This window comes from Notothenia rossii (genome assembly GCF_949606895.1).
Source record: "Notothenia rossii genome assembly, chromosome: 9".
In the NCBI taxonomy this organism is placed as follows: domain Eukaryota; kingdom Metazoa; phylum Chordata; class Actinopteri; order Perciformes; family Nototheniidae; genus Notothenia; species Notothenia rossii.
The window spans coordinates 60236774-60259121 of NC_136907.1; the positions used below are offsets into that span (position 1 = coordinate 60236774).

At 38.3% G+C, this 22348-nt stretch overlaps 1 protein-coding gene across 1 annotated transcript; it reads left to right on the forward strand.

Annotated features, from left to right (window-relative positions):
• Positions 1–567: 567 nt before the first annotated feature.
• On the forward strand, positions 568–20761 carry slc25a36a (solute carrier family 25 member 36a). Its single transcript, XM_079648286.1, has 7 exons — positions 568–3622; positions 5385–5549; positions 8431–8508; positions 10997–11097; positions 16274–16340; positions 16429–16718; positions 17792–20761. The coding sequence occupies exons 1-7, from the start codon at positions 3582–3584 to the stop codon at positions 17983–17985; spliced, it is 936 nt and encodes a 311-aa protein (XP_079504412.1). The 5' UTR covers positions 568–3581; the 3' UTR covers positions 17986–20761.
• The last annotated feature ends 1587 nt before the right edge of the window (positions 20762–22348 follow it).

Consider the following 22348-nt stretch of genomic DNA (forward strand, 5'->3'; position numbering starts at 1 on the left):
TTTTAAAATGTCCCATTTGTGTGAACTAAAATAGACCTCCAACGTGTAATTGTTAACCATTAGTTAAACAATATCTATTTTTGCATTAACCTTTAACCCGGCCTCTTCCTTTCATTCTACTTTGAACCCAAAAACTGATAAAAAGGTGAGCGTAATCTATTAGTCGGGATCATCAGAGACACACACACACACACACACACACACACACACACACACACACACACACACACACACACACACACACACACACACACACACACACACACACACACACACACACACACACACACACACACACACACACACACACACACACACACACACCTCAAAGCGTGGTTCTCGTTAGTTATTCTGCCCCTCTGTTTGGCCAAAGTCCAACAGAAATCATGAGACACTACCTCTCCGCGTGAGACATGAATGATAGTGAACTTTAACATTGACTGGAACACAAATGCACACAGTCCATTTACTCATCACACATGTATTAAATACAAAACAAAGTCACTTTTACATAATACATTCTTTCTGAAATATTTAACAGTAAAATTCAGTTGATGAGTTTTTGATGGTTACTTATTCGTTTCATGATCCATTGCTGCTGTCACAAGGGAGTTTCTGAGGCTGATAGACGAGGTTTTAAACTGTTTACTTGACATAGAGGAGATACAACAAGTTGCAACAGTGTGTTAGTCACATTAGAAAATGTCATTGTCAGTATGATGATTCCAGCGTGCTACTGCAGTCATTTCTCCCGAAAAATATGTGAATCAGCGTCGGCTTTATCTGTTGTAACGCTTATCTCTCTCTTCAGCTGCTAGGAAAGCCAAAGAAAACTGCATGTAAAGCGTATTTTTCACAAGTGCAGTTTTGCTAATTGAAATATCTGAAGAATAGTAACGTATATTTAGACAATAATAAACTGTTTATAGTGTTTGAGTTAGATATATGGGTCACATTTAGACATCTTGACCTAGGGATTGTGAAGATTGACACGAAATACCCAATAATATACCGGTATAAGTTGTGTTACATAATGAACCTACAGTATGGATTACAGAGAGAGATGGAGGGATAGTGATGGAAACAGAGAGGTAGACAGATTGTCAAACTTATTCCCAGCGTTTGGCTTTCAATAACAGTATAATTCAAACCCTGCAGTTCCATCTCGTGATCCTTTAAACGGTCATCAGTAGTCCTCATGAGCACCAGCAGAAGGCACTAATTCAGTTTCTCTCATTTTCCAATGCACGCTTGTCCTTGTGAGAACTAATTTGACCCTGCTGCCTTTCTCCCACTACACATGTATATTCAATTCCCAATTGTCAATCAGGACATACTCTTGAGACCATTTACTTTATCACAATCCAGCTATTAAAGGCCATCAAATATGAGATAGTTTTCTGAAGATATAAAGCACTTCAGCAGAGTTGACATGCCTTGGGTTCATTGGTTTTCATATAATCTTGAGGGAAATACAAATGTAGATAACTGGTAATTGCATTGTAGAAATTGCCAGTGCCTGTGATATAATATCCAACAAATAAATAAATAAGATGGCTTGTCCATACAAAAACCCAGTGTAATATATTCAAGCAAACCCATTCATTCCATCTTAATTTGGTATTGCGTAACAACAAGAGGCACACCGCACCTTTTCACCTGACACCAAATCACTCTTTCCACCGCCATCCTAGTCATGAGACTTTCATAACCTCTCTAATGCAGGACATTACATTATTAGTTTTTACTCTACAAATGTGAACAGTGAAACCATGCACATGACTCCAACTTGTCATACTGTGCTCCTAATTAAAAAACTGTGCGTACTCGTTCAGCTCCATTATTAAATCACCAACTGACTATTCTGAGTGCAGTCAGGTCATTGGTTAGCATCTTTCAGATGAATAAGCATGTAGTAAAGGCAGACTTATTGGGGAAAGATAATTAAACTGCATGTCCCCTGCCATGCTAAGTGCTATCACAGTGCACTTTAACACGCATTAGGGGTTAGCTACACCCAATAGCAAAAGACAAAGAACATACATAGAGCATTTTCTAATTTAAAGTACCCCTGATTATATTGAATAAGTAAATGCTCTTATTTAAAAGCTTGATTCAACTATAAAAAATATCCCCAAAACAGTGGCTTGATTTCATCCATACATTTAACAGAGTATACTTTATCATATTAGAGTACATGTAAAGATTTGGACCTCAAATCCCGACGTTGGAGCTTTGCCAGTGTTTGTCAAAGGGAAAAGCTTAAAGTCTTCAAAGCCAAACCCTTAGCATTGTATTTTTTTACACTGTATTTGAAACAGTGACAGCAAGATTAAAGAGCTGACTTCCAGCTATTGGAGGGTTAAGGGTGTGAATTAGAGCATCCTTGACTTTCACATTCATACTGGGTGAAACTCATAGCATTTAATACCCGTTAAACCTTGATTCAGTCCTTGCATCAAGTAGGCCTACCTAGGGTCTCTTTTAATGAAGCTTATATTGTGCATTGTTTATGTAATTGTGTTTCAATGTGTTTTGTCCGTATGAGATTCGATGTGTTTTACTCTACTGTTTTAATTAGCAGAATTTTCACAAAAGTAAAGTGTCAAAGTAGAAAAAACATATTTTCCAATCTTCAATTTTATTTTAATATTGTTATATTGTAGCCTTTATCATTGTGAAATTTAAGTCATAAACGTTATAAAGGTTAAATAAACCGATAATCCAGGAAATTGGCTGAATTGAATCATTACATTGATGCAAAAAATCCCCCAAATCCGATAATGCCATTAGGCCATTACACAATCTCGGGTATTAGCATCAGTATGCAATATTACCTACAATTGCTTTATAAACCTTCAAATATTGTAAAGATGTTTATTCGGCCTAATCTATGTTGTTTTATTGTTGTGGCTGTTTTACTTTTATCTTTGTATCAATGAGACAACCATAGACATATATACCTGTTCTTGTCCAATGACTTTGATCCCAAAATGTGTCACAGCTCTATATATATTTCGTAAACCATGATAGAGAAAGGTTTGCAGCATAAATCATCTCTGATTGAGTCATCTCTAAACATGCGAACAGTGCATGTTCAGGTCCGTGACGTCAGGGGCCAGATTGACCAATAGCAGCGTCTGTATTCCAGCCTATGATTGTACAGTAAGTACTATGAGCTCTGCCTCCTTCCCTCTCGCTGCAGCGATGAAAGCAGAGGAGATAATCGAGACTAACCCGTGGATGTGCCATAAAACTGTTCGTTAGAGCTGAGATATTCCTTTTCCAGCTGTTAGCCCGGCCAGCTCGCAGCTCTCCGGTTGTTAAGTCGAAGATAAACAGCTATCTTTGTGAGAGGCGAACCTGAGCAAGCCGAGAGCGACAGAGGGGGGTTTGTCGGCCCACTGCAGTCTGAATCAACGCAGACTCGCCCCGCCGCTGGTTCATCATCGACGAAATTTGCCCATCGACGGGTACATCGCCTTGGAGGAGGAAAGCATCGGGAAGAGACGGGAGCCAAGCTCGTGTTTGACCCTTTGCCGCAGCCCTGAGGTGCGCTGCCTGGCAGGGAGTGCTAAATAATGAGCCAAAGGGACACACTGGTTCATCTGTTCGCTGGAGGGTAAGTTAGAGTAACACATTACTTTACACATGTTATTTCATACATTTAAAACATAATTCATCGTTTGATTGATCTGGCTAATGTTAAATACACATAACCGATTGTATGTGCAGCGCGTGCATGTCCTACTAACCTGTCATTTATGCACGCCAGTGCCAAAAGGTCGAATCAAACTCAACTTCCTGTTAACATTTCAAAATATGACAGTTTGCAAAGTAAAATATTCACACTAATTTGACCTAGAGAGCAAGTTTTGGCTAAGGGGTGACTTGGGCTATACACCTTAGTAGTTACAACTATTTTTTGTTTATAAATGTGTTAAAACATAGACTTATTTTTGTCAACCAGCAAGAGATTACGCTTTTATTTTGAAAACAATCATTTTATTTCCGGCCTTCTTGCTGCTCTTTCGTTAATTTACTGAAGTAGCAGCGTCAACAACAGCAGTGCTGCTCCTCCACTCCAGAAATTAGCCATGTTAAGAACCTAATAGTTTGATAAGATAAATAAAATGAAGTGTCAGTAACAGCAAAATCACTTTTACTTTCCCTAAATACCTGAGCTCAAGACCTGAACACAGTGTTTCCTCTGGCGGCCAAGTGAGGCAGACACACATGCAGCAGACAGCGTAGCTCTGAAAGTAGGCTAAGGGTCACGGCTGCCTGTGAGCAGCATGAATGTGGCTCGGTCTTTTGAAAGGTAAATATAGCTGGTGTAACTGAAAAGAGACTGCAGCTGGATGATTTCACAACTAACAGCTAGGATGATTTCACAACTAACAGCTAGGATGCACCATTTACCACCGTAGCAGTAGCCTACAGCTATTTAGTTGTATTTATTAATTATATCATTTATTCACTTAACTTGACGTGTAGAATATTTGTGTGGTTTTTCACCATGGCAGTAAACAAGCACTTTCTAGCTTTGTGCTGGTTTGATTGTGAAGCTCTGTCTAAAATAAAATCCTGAACACTGAGGTGATTGACGATGACTATTGTTTTAAGGTTACATCTGGTAGCCATGGGAACATAAGAATAAAGTACTGATATAAACATAATACATTAATAGGATAATACAATGCTACATATTGAGGGACAACTTCATTGGCTGAATACTTTGGCTTTTAATGTTTTGTCTTCAGTCAGTCATCTTTATATTTACGGTGTGATCATATGTGTAGGAGTTCAGGGAGTCAGCTTAACAACAGTATATTTTTCACGACAACTCATTCTTGCCTTCTCCGATGGCAACATTCAGCAAAGTCGCTACAGCTCCACTCAGCCATGGTGAAGTTCTCTTACTGTAGCTGGCAGCTTTTCGGATTGAGTATCTTGCACATCACAACAATAGTGTGTGGATGTTTGCCTGCTCCTGGATACTTTTAGTGCTAGAAGGAAAAACAGATTGTGTTACCGTTGGTTTGGAACATCAGTATTATAGGATGGAATAAAACAAGAGAACTTGCTGAGGAAATAGGCCAAATATAGATGATACTTTGAACAAATATAATAATGCATCCTATTATAGAAACCTTTTAAAGATGACATTACATTTAAGAAGTCAAAATGAAAACAAAATACAAGTAATATTGGATATGTGATGAATTTGTTGTTATTTAATTATCATTCATTTGATTAGGCCCCTCTCAGTTTTTATCAATGTACATGCTTAAGCAGAGCGTTGTGATTTATTTTCACCTTTGTTTCTGCACCCTTTGTTTCTGCACCCTTTCTTCCTGCGCCCCTTCCCTACATTCTTTTAGATGTGGTGGCACAGTGGGCGCAATTGTGACTTGTCCTCTGGAGGTTGTGAAGACCAGACTGCAGTCCTCCTCCGTCACTTTCTACATCTCTGAAGTCCAGCTCAACACCGTCAATGGAGCCAGTGTGGCCCGTGTCGCTCCACCAGGGCCTCTGCACTGTCTCAAGTAAGGAGAATTACTCTAAATGGGATTTGTACTAACTTTCAACCATACCATTTTGATAAGCTATGAGCTACAGTAACAAATCAGCAGCACAAATTCAGGCAAAGACATGTCTATTAAAAAGCATTTTTTGCAGTTATTCTTCTTTGAATTATTCATGCACTGAATGTGCAAAGTAGCAGAAAGGAAGAAGGTCTGAAAGACCCAAAGTGAAGGTCCTGGTTAGTTTTGTAATAAGCCTGTCAAAGCTGTGGCACACTCTCTGTTTGTTGTCACAACAAACGTCCATGTCAGTTGTTGAACTTGTCTGTCACTGACCAAGATGGGCAGGGCTTTGGTACTGTACAGTGAATCCACAGTAATAGTGAAATTGGTTGTTTGACCTGTAATCTTCCTGTGGGTTTAAGAACAAATATGCATGTTAAAGGATAATTACTTTCCTCCTCATGACTCCTTAAATGCTCCAGGAGAAGAAAGGTTACATTAGCGTAGCCAAGTGGGTTAAGCATGTTTTTAGCCAAGTTTTTTAGACTACTGTTTTTGGATCTCTTTAACTATTTCCTTAGTTAGAAAACAGCACAATCCACAACCAACCATTTTAAGAATCATTCCAAACGTAAACCACTGACTGTTTCTGGTACTTTTTCCAAATGAATAATTGAAAACCAATATAAGAAATACACAGTAAATGGTTCCCTTTTTGTCACACGATATGCCCTTCCTATTATCATTAAATAATCTAAAATGACACAAAGATGGGAAGTGGAAGTAGGGGAATCCAACTTTGGTTAGGTTTTTATTTTGAACCAACTGAATACCACTGGGCTGTAATTACTCTTGGTCACTGGGGCATTAACGGTGGTAAAGTAAATGTACAACTTAGCTACTTAGTTGTCCATTATTGTTCGCTGGCAACATATTACCATGACTGTCACACTGTGTTAAACATATTGCATAATGCACAAGCTGCTGTGTGTAAAACTTTCCACCCAAAAGCTTGCATTAATTATATTGCAATGTAGGAATCCTGGACCACATGATCATGTTTCACCTCGCAATTATTTTTAGCATAGGTAATTACTGTGGAAGTCAGATTTTCCAGCATATTGCTATCTTGCTCTTTCACAATTCGACAGAAGGGCTTAATCGTCACCAACATTACACATTTTAACCAGAAGTAGTTGTTCTCACATTTGTTTGGCAAAGAAAAATAGGTTTTCTCCCTTGCTGTTGCACTAAATGGTGTATGTCTTTGTCCGTTTGCCTGCTTTAACAAGGCTATGTTATAAATGCTTCTTGTGTTGTCCTTGATATGAAAAGCCACTTGCAGAAACTGTACACCACCATTACTCGATACAGAGCAGAGCAGGGCAGAAGAGGGAAGGACGGTGTAGCAAGGAAAGGAAAAAACCCACACGAGTCAAAAGTGGGTCAACGTGCAGTGAGGTGCAGGCACTGTTCCATTTTGGTGCAGTGTGTTAGTTTAGGATTTACGTTTTGGGATTGTGGAGGCTGCTGTCATTTGTGTGTATTTTAAGAGATGTATTTTATTCAGTCCCTTTTGGGTTGAAGTATTTCGCAATGAGCAGAGATCTTATATTCAGAATAGGAAAGCTGAACCCACAAACTAGGGCTGGGCGGTAAACAGAATATCAAATATCAATGTTATTGTTGTCAATGTAGAGTCCACTATTAGTGCTTTCACAAAATATCAGCACACTGCAATTGTTGATACAAAATTATCAGTAATGTGGATATAATGTGGATAAATGCTAGAACTCTACTTTAATGCAGCCTTTAAAACGAGGAACTGCACTTGTGCCATATTACAATATCAGAATATCCAAAATCTTACTCAGTGTGTACCCTCATATCACTACATTATTATAATATGGATATATTAACAATACCTTCCAGAACTCACATCCAGGACAAAATACAGCTATATAGCTCCTCCAGGATATAATGGGCTGTGTCTTCTTTTAATTGTGTGGGAAGGCTCAAATCTTGGGAATTTAATCTACCCCAAAGGACCAGTTTATTATCTAGCCCAGAGGACTACTTTTCTCGTTTTTCTCGTCTCGTATTACTTGCCAGAACAGCTTTTGTTTGAACACACTTTACATCACCGTTTATGTGAAAACGTGCGGTGAAAGAAGGTCAACCATAAACCGTACTGAGGTTATCTAGGTTAGTGTTGGAGACCGCTCTTTGAACTCAGGTGACAACAGACGATTTGAGCTGTCATGATATAAACACCACCTGACACAAGACACCGGCCGTTTCCTTTATTTTGGGTGACCCAGTATGTTGATAGTGACCCAGCGTGTAATGTCAGGCTGTACTGAGTGTCAGGTCCTGGCAGATTGCCCAAAATGTTATAACTTCCTGTCCACATGCTAAGGGCACTTTCCCATGGTGCCCTATAAACATCCTCTATTAGCTCTGTTCATTTTCTGTGATCTTATAGCATGTAAGGGAGTTTTTTTACATATGACTGTGAGATAAATATCTACTGTGTGTGTGTAACTCACACACAATAAATTGTAATTTTCTTACAGTAATAGTTTGATATTTTGGGAAACATAGTAATTGGCTTTTTTGGTGAGGGTTACATGAAAAAAATGAAAAATAATAAGCTAGCGCCAGCATTTTTGCAGAAACTGGCTTGCTGTTTATTTTTTGTTCAAATTGTATTTTATATCTATCAGACAGACATTAGTTGTATTAATTGGTATATATTTATTCTCTAGCCATTCCCATGAATAATAACCCAATGGTATACGTTTTATTTCATGCTTGTTGTTAAAAATACTGTATACTAGTTCTGTATTACGCTGGAATAACCAATAGAACATGAATTCAAATCTTTAATTCTCTACAGGTTGATTCTAGAGAAAGAGGGACCTCGTTCACTCCTCAGAGGACTGGGCCCAAACATCGTGGGTGTGGCACCGTCCAGGTATGTTCAGTATTATCTACAGTATTCTTGGTGTGTTGCATGTCTTCTCCTACTTATCTTAACCTGCACCTTCACCTGCACCACCACATGAAAGTTGATTACTATAGGGTCAGATTAGGACTAAGATGTATGTTGCTTATAGAAAGTTGCTTATACATGTTTACCATTATTATTTTTTCTTTAGTTTTTAATTATGTTCTGTGTACATGTTTTATATAATCAAGCCAAAACAAATATAATAGAAAATAAGATTCAAACCTAGCCCTAAACCATAACTTGCATGTCTGATAACCAGCAAAGTAGTGAACACAATCTTAGATTTTTATGACAAACCTTAAGAAAGAACCACTATTCCAGCACCAGCAAGACTTATAGATTAAAGAATATAAATAACTTCTCCATAATTTACTTGACATGTCATATCAAACATGGGCACATATTTGTGTTGAGGCATGTATTTGCTCCTGCCTGATCTTCTTATTTTCTCCCGGCTCATTCAGAGCTTATGTTGGTAGCAATAATAGGAGGCCAGCAATCTGGTCTTTAAATCCCACAGAGAAATTAGTTGTTTCCCTCTCGGTTAGCTTGGCTGGTCAGGGTTACATAACAGCCTGAACTCAGTCAATCAGAGTCTGAATGAAACCTCATCAACAGCAGGCAGCTGTGACGCTCTGACCATGTGACTGTTGTTGATGTTGATGTGTATCATCACAATGGAGTTCCTATTGGGAGAGCTGTGTTCGTGAATAATCCCCCCCCTGACCTGTCTAGTTCTCCCTGGCTACGGCTGCATCACATGGTCATTGTCGCTCTCTTCCCGTTGGTTCGTTTTGGACTCAATCTCCATCTGAGTCATCCTTTCCATATTCTTATTCTCACCTTTGTTTCACCGTGTTGTCATTCTTGGCATAGATTAAATCAGAATTGTCCTCTCCTCTGGGTCCTGCACTTTCTACGCTGTCTCAATCTGTGTGGCTCAGACTCTCAGAGGGATAATAAATGTCCCCATGTGTGTGTGCGTGTGTGTATCATTCCCGTGGGCTAGTTCTCCAGCTTTGGAAATGGCAGCTTGTTTTCTGGTCACGACAGCGATAGCAAAATGCTATAGGAAGATATTGTTGCATAACAAGTCACCCTGATGAACTCAATGGCAACATATGAGATTTCCGGCTGTTTTGCATGTGGGTATAAGAACCACTTGAGGACATGTTTTCCCTGCTAAAATATATAACCATATTAATATAAATCTTAACATGCTGTGTAAAATTACAGATACAGTATATCATCACATTTGGTTATGGATGTATTACATGATTTCCAACCACCTAACTGAAGCTGTATCACTTTCAACTACATATTTGTTTAAATAATTTAATGTAAACCCTTTTTTATTACTTTATTGCCACATTCAGGATATCTTAAAAAATATATTTTAAATTATCACTAATTACTCGGAGCAGCTAGATTCCCTAGTTCAGCCTTCTGGTATCATACTAGTAGAGATTTCACTGGATGATAATAACAAATTGCCAAATTGAAACTATTGGATCAATGCTTGGTGTTGAAGATGTATGGCAACATAAGATGTCATTTATTTTCTATTTAAACACCAATTTAGATTGAGATGAGGATTCAGACACAATCAAATACATTTCATTTATTGCATTTTTATTTGTCTACAAGAAAGGCCTGGGTTGCTTGGCTACAGAGCTATCTTCTCCTGTTTTAATAAGGAAGCAGTAGTCTGTCGCTGGAGAGCTAAAAAAAAATCTCATGATGCTAATGAAAGCTCAGTCCACTGGGCCTGCTGCTGGCGTTTAGAAGAAACACACACACACACACACACACACACACACACACACACACACACACACACACACACACACACACACACACACACACACACACACACACACTCACACTCACACTCACACTCACACTCACACTCACACTCACACACACTGCTTGCAACAACAGCATCACGTATTACATATGAGAGATGCATATACACATAGAGGGTCAAACACACACATAAATCGTCTCTCATGTGCCGATCGGCATTATGTTGTGCATGAATGCTCTTGAGAAGGAGGGCAGGGAGTCAAGGTCATTGGGTTTAATTCCACTCCAAATGTTGAGTAAATCCGGTGATTTTATTTAGTGAGAAGCAGCGTTCATTGAGATTGAGAGCGCGCACACACACAGATACATATTAGCTTGGCTTAACTCTATTGCACGCCCTCACGTTCACTTTTGGCAGTACTAATTCAGGCAATTCAAATAATGGTTTCATATATAATGCACTTACTTAACTTAATGATATTCTGTATTAAAATCTTGCCATAATATTTTTTTCTGTGTTTGTGTCTATTTGTTTTTATTTGCTTAACTCATGGTTTAAACCATGATACCTATCATACACTTTTTATTGTAAATGTATTGTTTATAGAGTCTAGAGGTTGATTATTGTTCTGATTATTTGCAACAGAGCGATCTACTTTGGGGCCTATTCGACAGCCAAGGAGAAGCTGAATGGCGTGCTGGAGCCGGACTCTACCCAGGTGCACATGGTGTCGGCTGGACTGGCAGGTAAAGATGGTTCCCCCCCTCCCCCTTCTGTCTGTGTGTCCCTGTCTGTCGCTGAGCGTTATCTCTGCTGTCTGTCTGCCTGGGCAGTGTAAATCACTGATGGGTTTTATAAAAAAAACATGTTAAAGACTTATTCAGTTTGTCTTCATCAGACAGTTTACTCTTCATCACTTTCACAAGTTCAAATACCCCAGAGTTTCCCATCACCCCCATCCCCTTTACCCCCCTCTTAATATACATGTGTAGGCTGGTGGGATTTTCACAAATTAAAAGCTTGTGAATATCAAAAAGCATGCAAGATCTAATATATGATATATTTTACAAGTAGGCATTATTACGAAGATGTTTTATCTATGGAACTATGAAATATAAACTATAGGTGGTTTATCAGAAAGCACAATTTAAGACTCTCAGGATCAAACTGACCTCGACCTTGATTGTGATGAAAACAGCCTCACTGCGTGTACTGTGAAACAAAACCTTCCATTAAAGATGAATTTAACTTTTACTGTGGTCCTGATCAGAATACGCACCACCCTGCTTTGTTTTATTCAAGAAGACCAGGCAAAGTGTTTTCTGCTGATCAATGCTACGCAACCACTGATAGAGTTTAAGGGCTAGCTTAAAAGAAACCATAAATGGTACACTTGTAATTATACAGTTTAAGTTGACAAAAACAACTAACACAAAATCTCAAGTACCATACTAACTCCTTACCTCCGGGCTGTTTTCTGTTCAGATCATGGTAACTTCGGTTCGTAAAGTCATATGGCTCTGGCTATCAATCAACAGCATCCAAAGGAGGCCCGCCTCTCAATCAAACCAATTGGATAATAGAAGAAAAAACGCCAATTATTTTGACCGCTTTTTTCGACCCTGAGTTGAAGTTTTTTCAACGCAGTTTATAAACAAACCATCTTGTATGTTCATGGCTGCCTTGCCAGGCAACATAGAGTATAGTTGAGGAGACACACGCTATATCAGCATTCTTAGACTTTGATGCAAATGAAACCCGGTATCGAGACAATTGAGGCTATAATGTGCCACTGCTGGTATTTATAACACGTATATATTTGTATTTGTTTGACAAACCTCACGGTCCTCAAAGTTTAGGTTGTGCTTTCCTCCTCTCTTAGCCCTTTTGTCCCCCATGTCCTCCATTATTTTTTATTTCCTCCTTGCCCTCTCATCCTCTTTTTATTTAATTTTGAAGCGTCTCCAGAAGACTGTAAATGGTTTAACATCACAGTTGTTACTTGAACAGTGTGGTCTGGGCCCCCTTCTTTGCTCTGTGTGTATAGAGGAGAGAGCACAGCCCCCAAAGGTCAACTGGGGCCCCTGGCACTCGGGCGGACACGGCAGGTAGCATCCCATTTCTTTATACTGGTATGATGAAAACCATGGTGATTTTTATGAATATTAGACAGTTCATAATGGTTATTCATTTGTGATCATTGCTTATGGCACCGTGTTAGCTGCTGGTCTGTAGTTTTAGGATCTTATTTTAAGGCTTGTTATTTCTTAGTTTTGACAAACACCTCCCCTTCCCCTTGTTTCATAAACATAGTAAAGTTAAAGCTATGACACATAATCTGGATTTGATGTTGTCAGCACCAAAGAAATGCTAACCTTGTCACTGCCACAGGTTATAGGTGGTAATTGATGTGCTACATTTTGTCTTTTCCATGCATCAAAACAATTACGGACTCATTTCTTTGACATGTATTCTTAAGGGAAATCATGTTGACATTGCTTCCTCTTTTTTTTTATTGGTTGAACTTTTTTTTTTTAAATAAAGATTATTCCTTCACAAACTTACCTCAACAGTATTGGCACCAGTTTAAAAAACACAAATTTTTACTTGTATGTGTGCAATATGCAGTAAAGAAACAACATGTTATGGAGTTGGGCAAACTTTAACAGACCATATAGAAAAGTCAGTTTAGTGTTTTTGTTTCTTTATGCTACACACATTTAGTCATCAGTGTAGCTGTTGCATTCATTTATCCGTAGATCTGAATAATACAAACCTCTGTAGTTGTACTGCAGTACTCATTTATTTCACAGTTGCTGCACAGATACATTTGTTGTGTATGTGCAAATATTTAATGCAGGGTTAAAGAAAGCCTCACTAACTTTGTGAAGTCACTGCCTCTTACGACGTCCCTTTGACTTTGAAAAGTAAGGGAGGCTAGTCCCAATTTTAGATTTAGACCTGGAGTTAATTTAGAGCATATTGTCCTTCCATATATGTAGGTTAACATCCTCTGGAGGAACACAAAGATGATGTGGCTATAAAAGGCCATACTGCAGACATGCAGCAGCCTGCCCACCTGCAGATGAGGCTCCTCACAGAGGCTTAAATACCTTTATGTGTGTTCTTCATGGCTTATTTAATCTGCCAACTGTGATTTACTTTGAGTATTTCTGGAGTTACTTTGTTCCATACATACAGTTACATAGAGACCTTTTTAGTCATGCGTTATTGGTTCAGATGAAGTCACGATGAAAAAGGTTTTCATCTTTCATATTTGTACACATATCACTTATCCATTGAGACATGTTGTCCTATCGAGACAAGCCATGTTGTAAACGAGCAGCAAAAAATGCTAAGCATAAACATGCAAGGACAAAAATACATGATCAATTAACATATTTAACTAAAAGTATTCATATCATCAACTTAAATTACCCATTAACAGCTACATTGAATCTGCCTCGGTTAAAAATTCATCTTTAAAATATAAATCAAAACCACTACTTGGTGTCATTCAGTAACTTTGGAAAACCGTTTTGAGGTTGCGATTTCTAGAGTCCTTTTGTTCGACATTGGAGAGGACTTGTTATTTGATGTGTTTTCTATAAGCCTCACTCCCTAGAGACATATTTCTCTCCACATTTTTAAGGACTAGCGTTATATTTAAATTGATCCCAGTTTTTCCAGAATGAGGTTTGGCCCAGATATTTGGTGCTGGCTGACTCACTGTTCCACCCCATTCATTCACTTTCCTATGATCAACCACTTCCTTTTGTCATCACATATTCATACAAATATGTCACTACTTTCATCACCATTGTCCACCGCTTTCAGTCTCAACGACAAGGTTAGCATTTCCACCTGCCTCTTTTAATTTTCTACATTATTTCAGTATGCATCTGATTTAATTATTAACCTAATATATATATATATATATTATTCATTAACTGATAATAGCAAAATTATTATTAAGAATACATCCTCAATTAAATTGTCTTCCTTTGTACTTGTGTATTTACCTCACTCTGGTGAAATGGAGCTGGAGTTTTGGATTGGGTTGGCTTGTGTTCAGTCAACATTTTCTTTATTCTAGTTGATAAAAAGAATAAAGGGAATTATCAACTGTAAGTAAAAGAAATTGAAAACAACTTAATTCTATAACTAAGAGTCAATTAAAGGGTGGGTGGTTGGTTGGTGGGGTTGGGGGTGGATTTGACTGCTGCTTGTGTGCGATTGTGGTACAGAAAAGCCTGTGTCTATTTTAGGGTTTTACTGTAAAGCTTTCACCCCTGCGTGATTGGGTGGGAGACCCCCGCCATCTGTGCCCCCCATATCTGCAGGCTACTAGCTGCAGCGGGGAAGAGCTGGAGGAGCTTTGCCCCTCCTTCGTGAGTACACGCCATAGACGCTACTTCCTTCTACTTCCCTCTTTTTTCTTCTTCCTCTTTTTGTTCTTCTCTCCTTCTCTTCAACAGACCTGTGTCTTCCTCTCTTCTTCACGCCGTTGCCTTAACGTAGGGCAGTGTTGCATTGAATCACTAGATGTGACAGGTCTCTTTCTAGACTTGCCTTCGTCTTAGCTCTTTTCTGCAATGGCCATGTTTTTATTTCTTACTGTTACATCTTTCGTATCAGAAACTTTTAGAGAGACTTTGTGCCATTTCTTAGGGATACAAAGTGATCATTAGTTAGCTTCACACACCACACATCAAACTTTACTTACTGTACATTTCCCAGCGTTTCTACTTGATAAAAATAAAATAACATCCTCAACCTTAAATAACTCAAACAAACACATGCACAAACTCACATCTGCTTAGTATATACTCTGTGCATTTTAAATGCAATTTCAGGGACCCCATTAATGAGGGACCCAGGTTTAAAACAAAGCTAACATTTGTATTGGCCGAAGGCTACTTGACATGGTCAACAGTGTTGCTCACCAGCAGGATGAAAAGTCGGCTCTAAATTTCCCGTCTGAGACTTTCCACTTTAGTCCTGCTGAATAATTGAAGAATCTCCTCCAGACACCATTTTGTTTCTCTGTCCTGTAGTGGTGCTAGTATCAGGCCTACAGCCTGTCTCTAGTGTCCAACCAGTTAACTACTGCTTTGTTCAAAGTCGCAGAATAAACATAAATATGTTCATTCATTGACTAATAAAGATGGAACATTCATATTGAAGAACCAAAATTAAAAGAACATTTATAGCAATGACTAACCAATGATATCAAATAATCAAAGCTGTGTTGTGACTCGAAGTTGTGGAATGAATTTCTTGTATTAGGCCAATACTTCTGTGTGTTCAAAGCACATTGAAAGTAATGATATTAGAAAAACAGACCGTCTCCGTAAGCTCATTAAGAAGAGCTCATGTTTCAATAGCAAATGATTTCATTAAAAACACAAGAGCTCTAATTATCATTTCAAGGAAATGAATAGTCTGCATCATAAACAATCTGCCTCACTCAAAGGCCTGAAACGACTCTGCGGCTCGGCCTCATTTCCCAGTGTTTCAGTTAGAAAAGTTATTAAGATGACAAATGGAGAAAAGAAAGCCCTCACAGCTGCTGCCTTTATGCACTGTTAGTTAGTTCGTTAAGATACTTTACTTCAGTCAGAGAGCTTTTGTTTACATGCACTTGTGTAGCATTTCACATGAAGAGGATCAATGGGAAAACATACATTTTTGTCTGTAGCTAAAATAATTCTGATCTTTCAAAAAAGATTTAATATATACAAATATTGTATAGTAATAAAATATCTCATAGTAAAGTAAAACTCTGAAGTTGATCCTGTTTAGTGAAGTGCTTTTCATTGTCCTTGTGCAATATAGAATATGTAATATAGTAGAATAGATTGTGTTCTTCCAAATGTCTGTGCCTCTGTCTCAACCTCTGTCCTCCTCTGAAATTCCCAGGGTTCACCGCCATCACAGCCACCAATCCCATCTGGCTGATCAAGACCCGCCTGCAGCTGGAAACCAGGTGAGGAAACTTTAATAATAATAAATAAAAAGGAAAATGAAATCATGTTGTTATTGGACATGGATTAAAAGTCTCTGTATGATTCCAGAAACAAGGGTGAGCGGCGAATGAACGCCTTTGAGTGCGTGCGGCGGGTTTACCAGATGGACGGCCTGCGAGGCTTCTACAGGGGAATGTCAGCCTCATACGCTGGCATCTCTGAGACCGTTATTCACTTTGTCATCTATGAGAACATCAAACGCAAACTGCTGGAGTACAAGGCCCGCTCCAGCATGGACAAAGAGGAAGAGACTGTGAAGGAAGCCTCAGACTTTGTGGCCATGATGTTCGCAGCAGCCACCTCCAAGACCTGCGCCACCTCCATCGCCTACCCTCATGGTAACCTTCTGTCTCTTGTAGCATGAAATGACCAAAGATCCCTTAAAAAGACCAAACCATTAACTCCATAAAAAAATTACTTTCTGAGTTCCTCACGTCACAAGCCAACTAGTTCTGAAGACATGAACCTTAAAAAAGAGATACCGAAATATATGCCCTTGTTTTACCACGGTTCTTCTCTGTTTCAAAGTGTAAGCCGTTTTTTTTAGTTTTGATAAATGTTTTCAAAGTTTGAATGTGCTTTAAACCAAATCTACTCGGTAGAAATGCATTCAACACAATCTGGTGTTTCTTCTTTACACAACCATAATGTAAACCAAAAGTATTTAAAGTATTTGAAATGAAAAGATCCCGTCATTTGTCTGTTGGCACGGTTAGCTAACCATTAATCCTGATCAAACATTTTTGGCAACTGAATTAATAGTAACACTTTTAATGTGAGGATAAAGACCTTAAGAGCCTGGGAATGATTGGTTAAGGTACCTTAGAAAGTACCACAATGTTACTCTTGCAATCTCCGATTTATAAAAAGGCAGTTTTATTCCCTAAACACAGGGTAGTTTTTGTAAAGACATCCCTCTACTCCACTTCTCTCTCTTAGGGACTCTGGTCGCCTGTGCCCTTTGTTAATAGGATTGTAACAGAAGCTTAGGTAGCAAAGCATTAAGACTGTAAACCAAGCTCATCAGCCAACACATTATATTTTAGTTGTTTAATCTATACACAAACATACATTCAAAAACAGTCATTGATAGTTTAAAGGGATAAACCATCTAAAAAAGCATCTCTCACTATGAATGTAACATTTATAGTGAGAGAGTGACTCATACTTTCGTATTGGAAAATATGATGCTCCCCTTATGCTATAAATATCACTGTCATTCTCCGACTACGCACAGCCCACAGCTGAATGCAACGCTTCAAACACCCTTTGTCTGAAGTCATTCTGGGACAAATCAATACCTCTTATACCTTATTTATAGAAAATCAGTATACCAAAAGATTAATAAATAAATAGCAGCCTTTTTTTTGAGACCTTAACATAATTTTCTTCTACTTCTCTCTAATCGCAGAGGTAATCCGCACACGGCTACGAGAGGAAGGCAGCAAGTATCGCTCCTTCTTCCAGACTCTGCTGTTGGTATCCCGTGAGGAGGGATACCGGGCGCTTTACCACGGCCTAACCACCCACCTCGTCAGACAGATCCCCAACACGGCCATCATGATGTTCACCTACGAGGTGGTGGTCTACTTGCTCGGCCGTTAGCCCACCAGGTACGTCTCCTTCTCGTTTAAAGAGGGAGTCAATAAGCAAATGACTGAGAAGAAAGCCCTTGGGTGGGGGAAGGCTAGACGACATGTTAAAATGAAGACCAAAGGAAAACCGATAATACTCTAATGGACCAGAAGAAAAAAAAAAAGACAAAAGATGAGGAAATTGGAGGAAGGGAAATCCCTTTCTTCACCATATCAGCATCAACACCTCCAGGTCCCTTTGTCAGATCCTTGAAACCGATAGAGTTGGCTACAGTTCCCAAAAAAAGGTCATAGGAGAATAAATGAGGCAATGGCAGTATAAATACAGAGTTTGGCCCCTTGTAAACTAAGGCCACCCCTAAAAAATACAATAATTTAAGCACAATTCAGTGGCCTTAACTGAAAAAGGTTTTAGTTTGCACCCTTCCCTTGAAAAACTGCCTTTCCACTCGATGATATTTTAAAAGGGGGATGCTTGGAGGTAATTACAATTGGACAGGAGAAATTAAAACTAATGTAGGTCAATGGTTCTCTATTGGCACTATTTGTCTGCACTGGTCTTGCTTCAGTGCTGTGAGACTAGTTTACCATCAGACGACTGGCAGTTAGCCGTGTAAGCAGAATGTCAGAAGGAAGCAGGAAACAAAGACTTGGGTCTGTTTTAAAGTCACCATCTTTGCACTACAAAAAAGTGTGGCTTCAAGCATTCCCCTCTCAACACTGCAGCCCCCCTCCCCCTATTGATGGCCTGAAGTTTAATCACAGCAGTGAGCTTTCTTGCCTTAAACAGGAAACCACAGAGATGAGCTTGTGACGGCCTGTCACTCCCACACACGCCTCAGAAACTGGCTTGTGTTTCTTAAGATTTGGATGAAAGGCTGATATTCAGTGTTTCCCCCATGGCTCTATAACTCTACGCCTGATAGTGACTTGCTTCGGGTGAAGTTGGCCTTCTGTGTCCACAGTTTTTATTTGTTAACACCAAAATAAGATTGGCAAAGAAGGCCAGCTTCGGCCTGCACACAGTCGCTGGACAGGTCTTTAAATACCTTGTGTGAAAAACACGAGACTAACGTGTCCTTTCGTATCCTCTATTTTCTGAGATGTGTGTGATTGTTCAAAAGGTACCAAGACTAAAGTATCTATTATTGGAGTGCCACTACTTGAATAAAATGTGACGGTGTGGGGAAATGTTGGAGCGGGAGAATGTTGTTGGAAGTTTCATCATCCCCCCATTCCCTGTTTGTGTGTGACAGTGTGAGTGTAGGTTTAACACGTGGGTTACTTTCTCACCCGACTATGTTTTAAGAATGTGTGTGTTTGAGCCTCTGCGGTTCGTGTGTGCCTGCATGTATATTAATTATTATCTACTCCAGATTTCCCTCCACTAACAATTCATCTTGCAAGACACTGGGTCTGAGTGTGGAGATGCTCCCACTCTTACGCCAGTCCTTCCTTCCAGTGGCTTCCAACTGACCTGATAACATGCACTTTTGTGGCCTTTTAGGGCTTGTGCTTGCATTTTATTGTGTGGACAGTTTGAACTTGTACATTGTAGAAGTAAAAAAAAGTATTACTTTATATCAAAATGGTATTTTGCGCAACTGTTCTTAAAGCAGATATATTGTACAGTTTAGATTCCTGAGTAGTTGTGAAGGATGTCCAAATGTGTGTGTATATAATATAGATACTGTATATGCATATCTTCTATTGTTTTTTGTTCTTAGGCCCATGTACGATCATGCTGTAGTTTGCAATTTATTGGTGCATTTTTGTGCAATCTAACCTTGTTTGACATTGACTGTTGACAATTGATTTTGCTTGACTGATTTATCTTTCAGTATAAACTGTGAGTTTATTTGTGTGTCTCTGTAACCCTTCATGCAAACATTTATGCTTCTGCTTACACTTACAAACTCTGCAGGACAAATACTTCCATGAACGCATTTGTGCAGGAGCGCTGGTTACTCGGTTTTACTGCTTTCATAAAACTGATCCATATTGTAAAGTTTGGATGTTCGCGTCATTGGTATTGTTTACAACATGTTGTGAATATGAAGATGTTATAACTTTAATGTGAGAGTTCAACAACTGGAATTGTCTTTCTACAACACTGTACACAGTTGGAACTGTTAAAAACTGAATACAAAACATAATTGCTAATCTGTTACAGAAAATGTTGTTGGTGAAAGTATCATCAACATTCAGTTAAAAAGTGAATATACTATACATAATGGTTTTCTTTAGGAAAACCCGATAAACACATTTCAAATTGTACCCAACACGTAATCAAATTTACCTTAAAAACGTTTACGATGTTTGTAATCAAGCTCTCCGTTCACAGTTTACAACCGCGGCATATTCATTCCCCATATTAAAATGATAAAGTCTGCACAGCTTTCATGTTGAAAAATAAGTATTGTATTTAATTTGCCAATCATAGTAAAATACGGTGCATTCAGGCATAATATTCTTAAACGTGTTGCAGTACACTTCAAGAGGCTTGTGTTGTAATAGTTCTGTCTTTGGCTACATTGCAGTAATACTTGAGGTCAAATAACAATAATGTGAAACGTACAGACAACTGGACAAACATTTCACTCTGCTGTGTAGCTCTCATTTCAGTGTTTGTATGCAATCCACTTTCTTTTTGTATGATTAACCTGGAGCCTCAAGCAGGGTTCAATGAAACCTGCCACATTGGTTTGTGCCAGCTCAATCGTTGATGGATTTTTTTGTTTGTTTGTTTTTCAACAAAAATAAATAAAAATCCACTTGCAACTAAAGTAATATCTTCTTTTTTGTATTATTGTATATCTATTCAACTACATTGTTGTACATGTATTTGCAGCCCCTAGAGTTTAAAAGGTTCCACCTTGGGATTTTTGGAAAGGTAATTAATGTCATTCATGACTAATATATTTTAAATGGTAAAATAAAATCCCTTCAGTTGGCATACTAAAAAGTATTTTTTCTAAAGTCTCATTTTGAATGAAGAAGCTCAAAAACTCTAGTTTCGATTTTAGTTATAGTGAGCTTAATCCCTGCTTAACACATGTGTGTGTTACAGATGCTCAGAATAAATAGTATAAGCTATACTATACTATAGTATAGTACTACTATCATGTGTATATACAGTATGCACATACAAAATGAAGGTAAATCCAAAGTATAATAGTGCATATCTAGAAAGTAAAGTACGAAAGGTATGGATGGAAAAACGAACTGTTTATATTTACATACAATCACCACCAGGAGGAGCTAAATAGCTTCTTTGGGCATTTACCAGTATGAGTTCAAATTGTAATCAATTGTTTCTATTTCCATTCATGAAATTGCAGTCCAAATTGTCATAAATAACTTTTCAATACATCAAACAAGACACACATTTTAGGCTCAAACATTAGAGGCCAATAAAGTGATCGATTTATATGTAGTTTTCTCTAATGCATGTGTAATGCCTAGATGGACATTGGATTAATCCATCATCAAACATTGCGGGTTGGACTTGATCACTTCATTTAGTATTGATCTGGTAGTGCAGATGTTAGGGTTGATTAGCACAAACACTGCCCTATTACAACTCGATGCTAATCAATCATCTCTCCTCTGTTCTAATTTTACACATCAGCCTACATTTCAGATATTACAGCACATCAGTTTATTGGTTGTGGTTATGCATCTTAATTGAATACCATTTATAATCTATGTTTTGTGACAAATATTCAGCTGGAAACCACAATATGGGATGTGCACGAGAACAGATATACAAAGCATGGGGATTGTGTTACCTTCAAGTGCTGTCGGAATCTTAGAATGTTAATGACTGAAAATACATTTAAAACTAGAAAGGCGGGGGGAAACCAAGGTTTGAATAATTTTGATGAAAAAACTAAAATAAGGTCCTACTATGAAATGAACGTACTCATATGCTGATGTCATATGCTAATGTCCAATTGAAAAATGTCTTCACAGAGATTGTTTTTTGTTACTTTATACTTCCTTACCACTGTCTTGGAAAGATAGCAGCACATAGATAAAGAACAACAACGTGTTAAAAGATACTAACATAAATAGAGGCAGTACCATTATAAAATAAAAAAAAGCAAATACAACTTTATTTTTAGGGAAATGACTTGATAAATGAAGTAGAACAAATAAGATACTAAATACAATACAGCTATGTAAGAAAACAAGGGTTTTGATATAACGGTTATTTGATAAAACAATTAGAGTAAAAACTAGTATTAGAGCAATAGTTTTAATAGTAATAGTAGCTGCAGTAGTCCTGATATTATTTGTGTACAGCTCCATCAACAGAAGTTTGAGTTTACGAGCAGTCCCTGAACTCAACATAGGAGCCTGAGCCAATA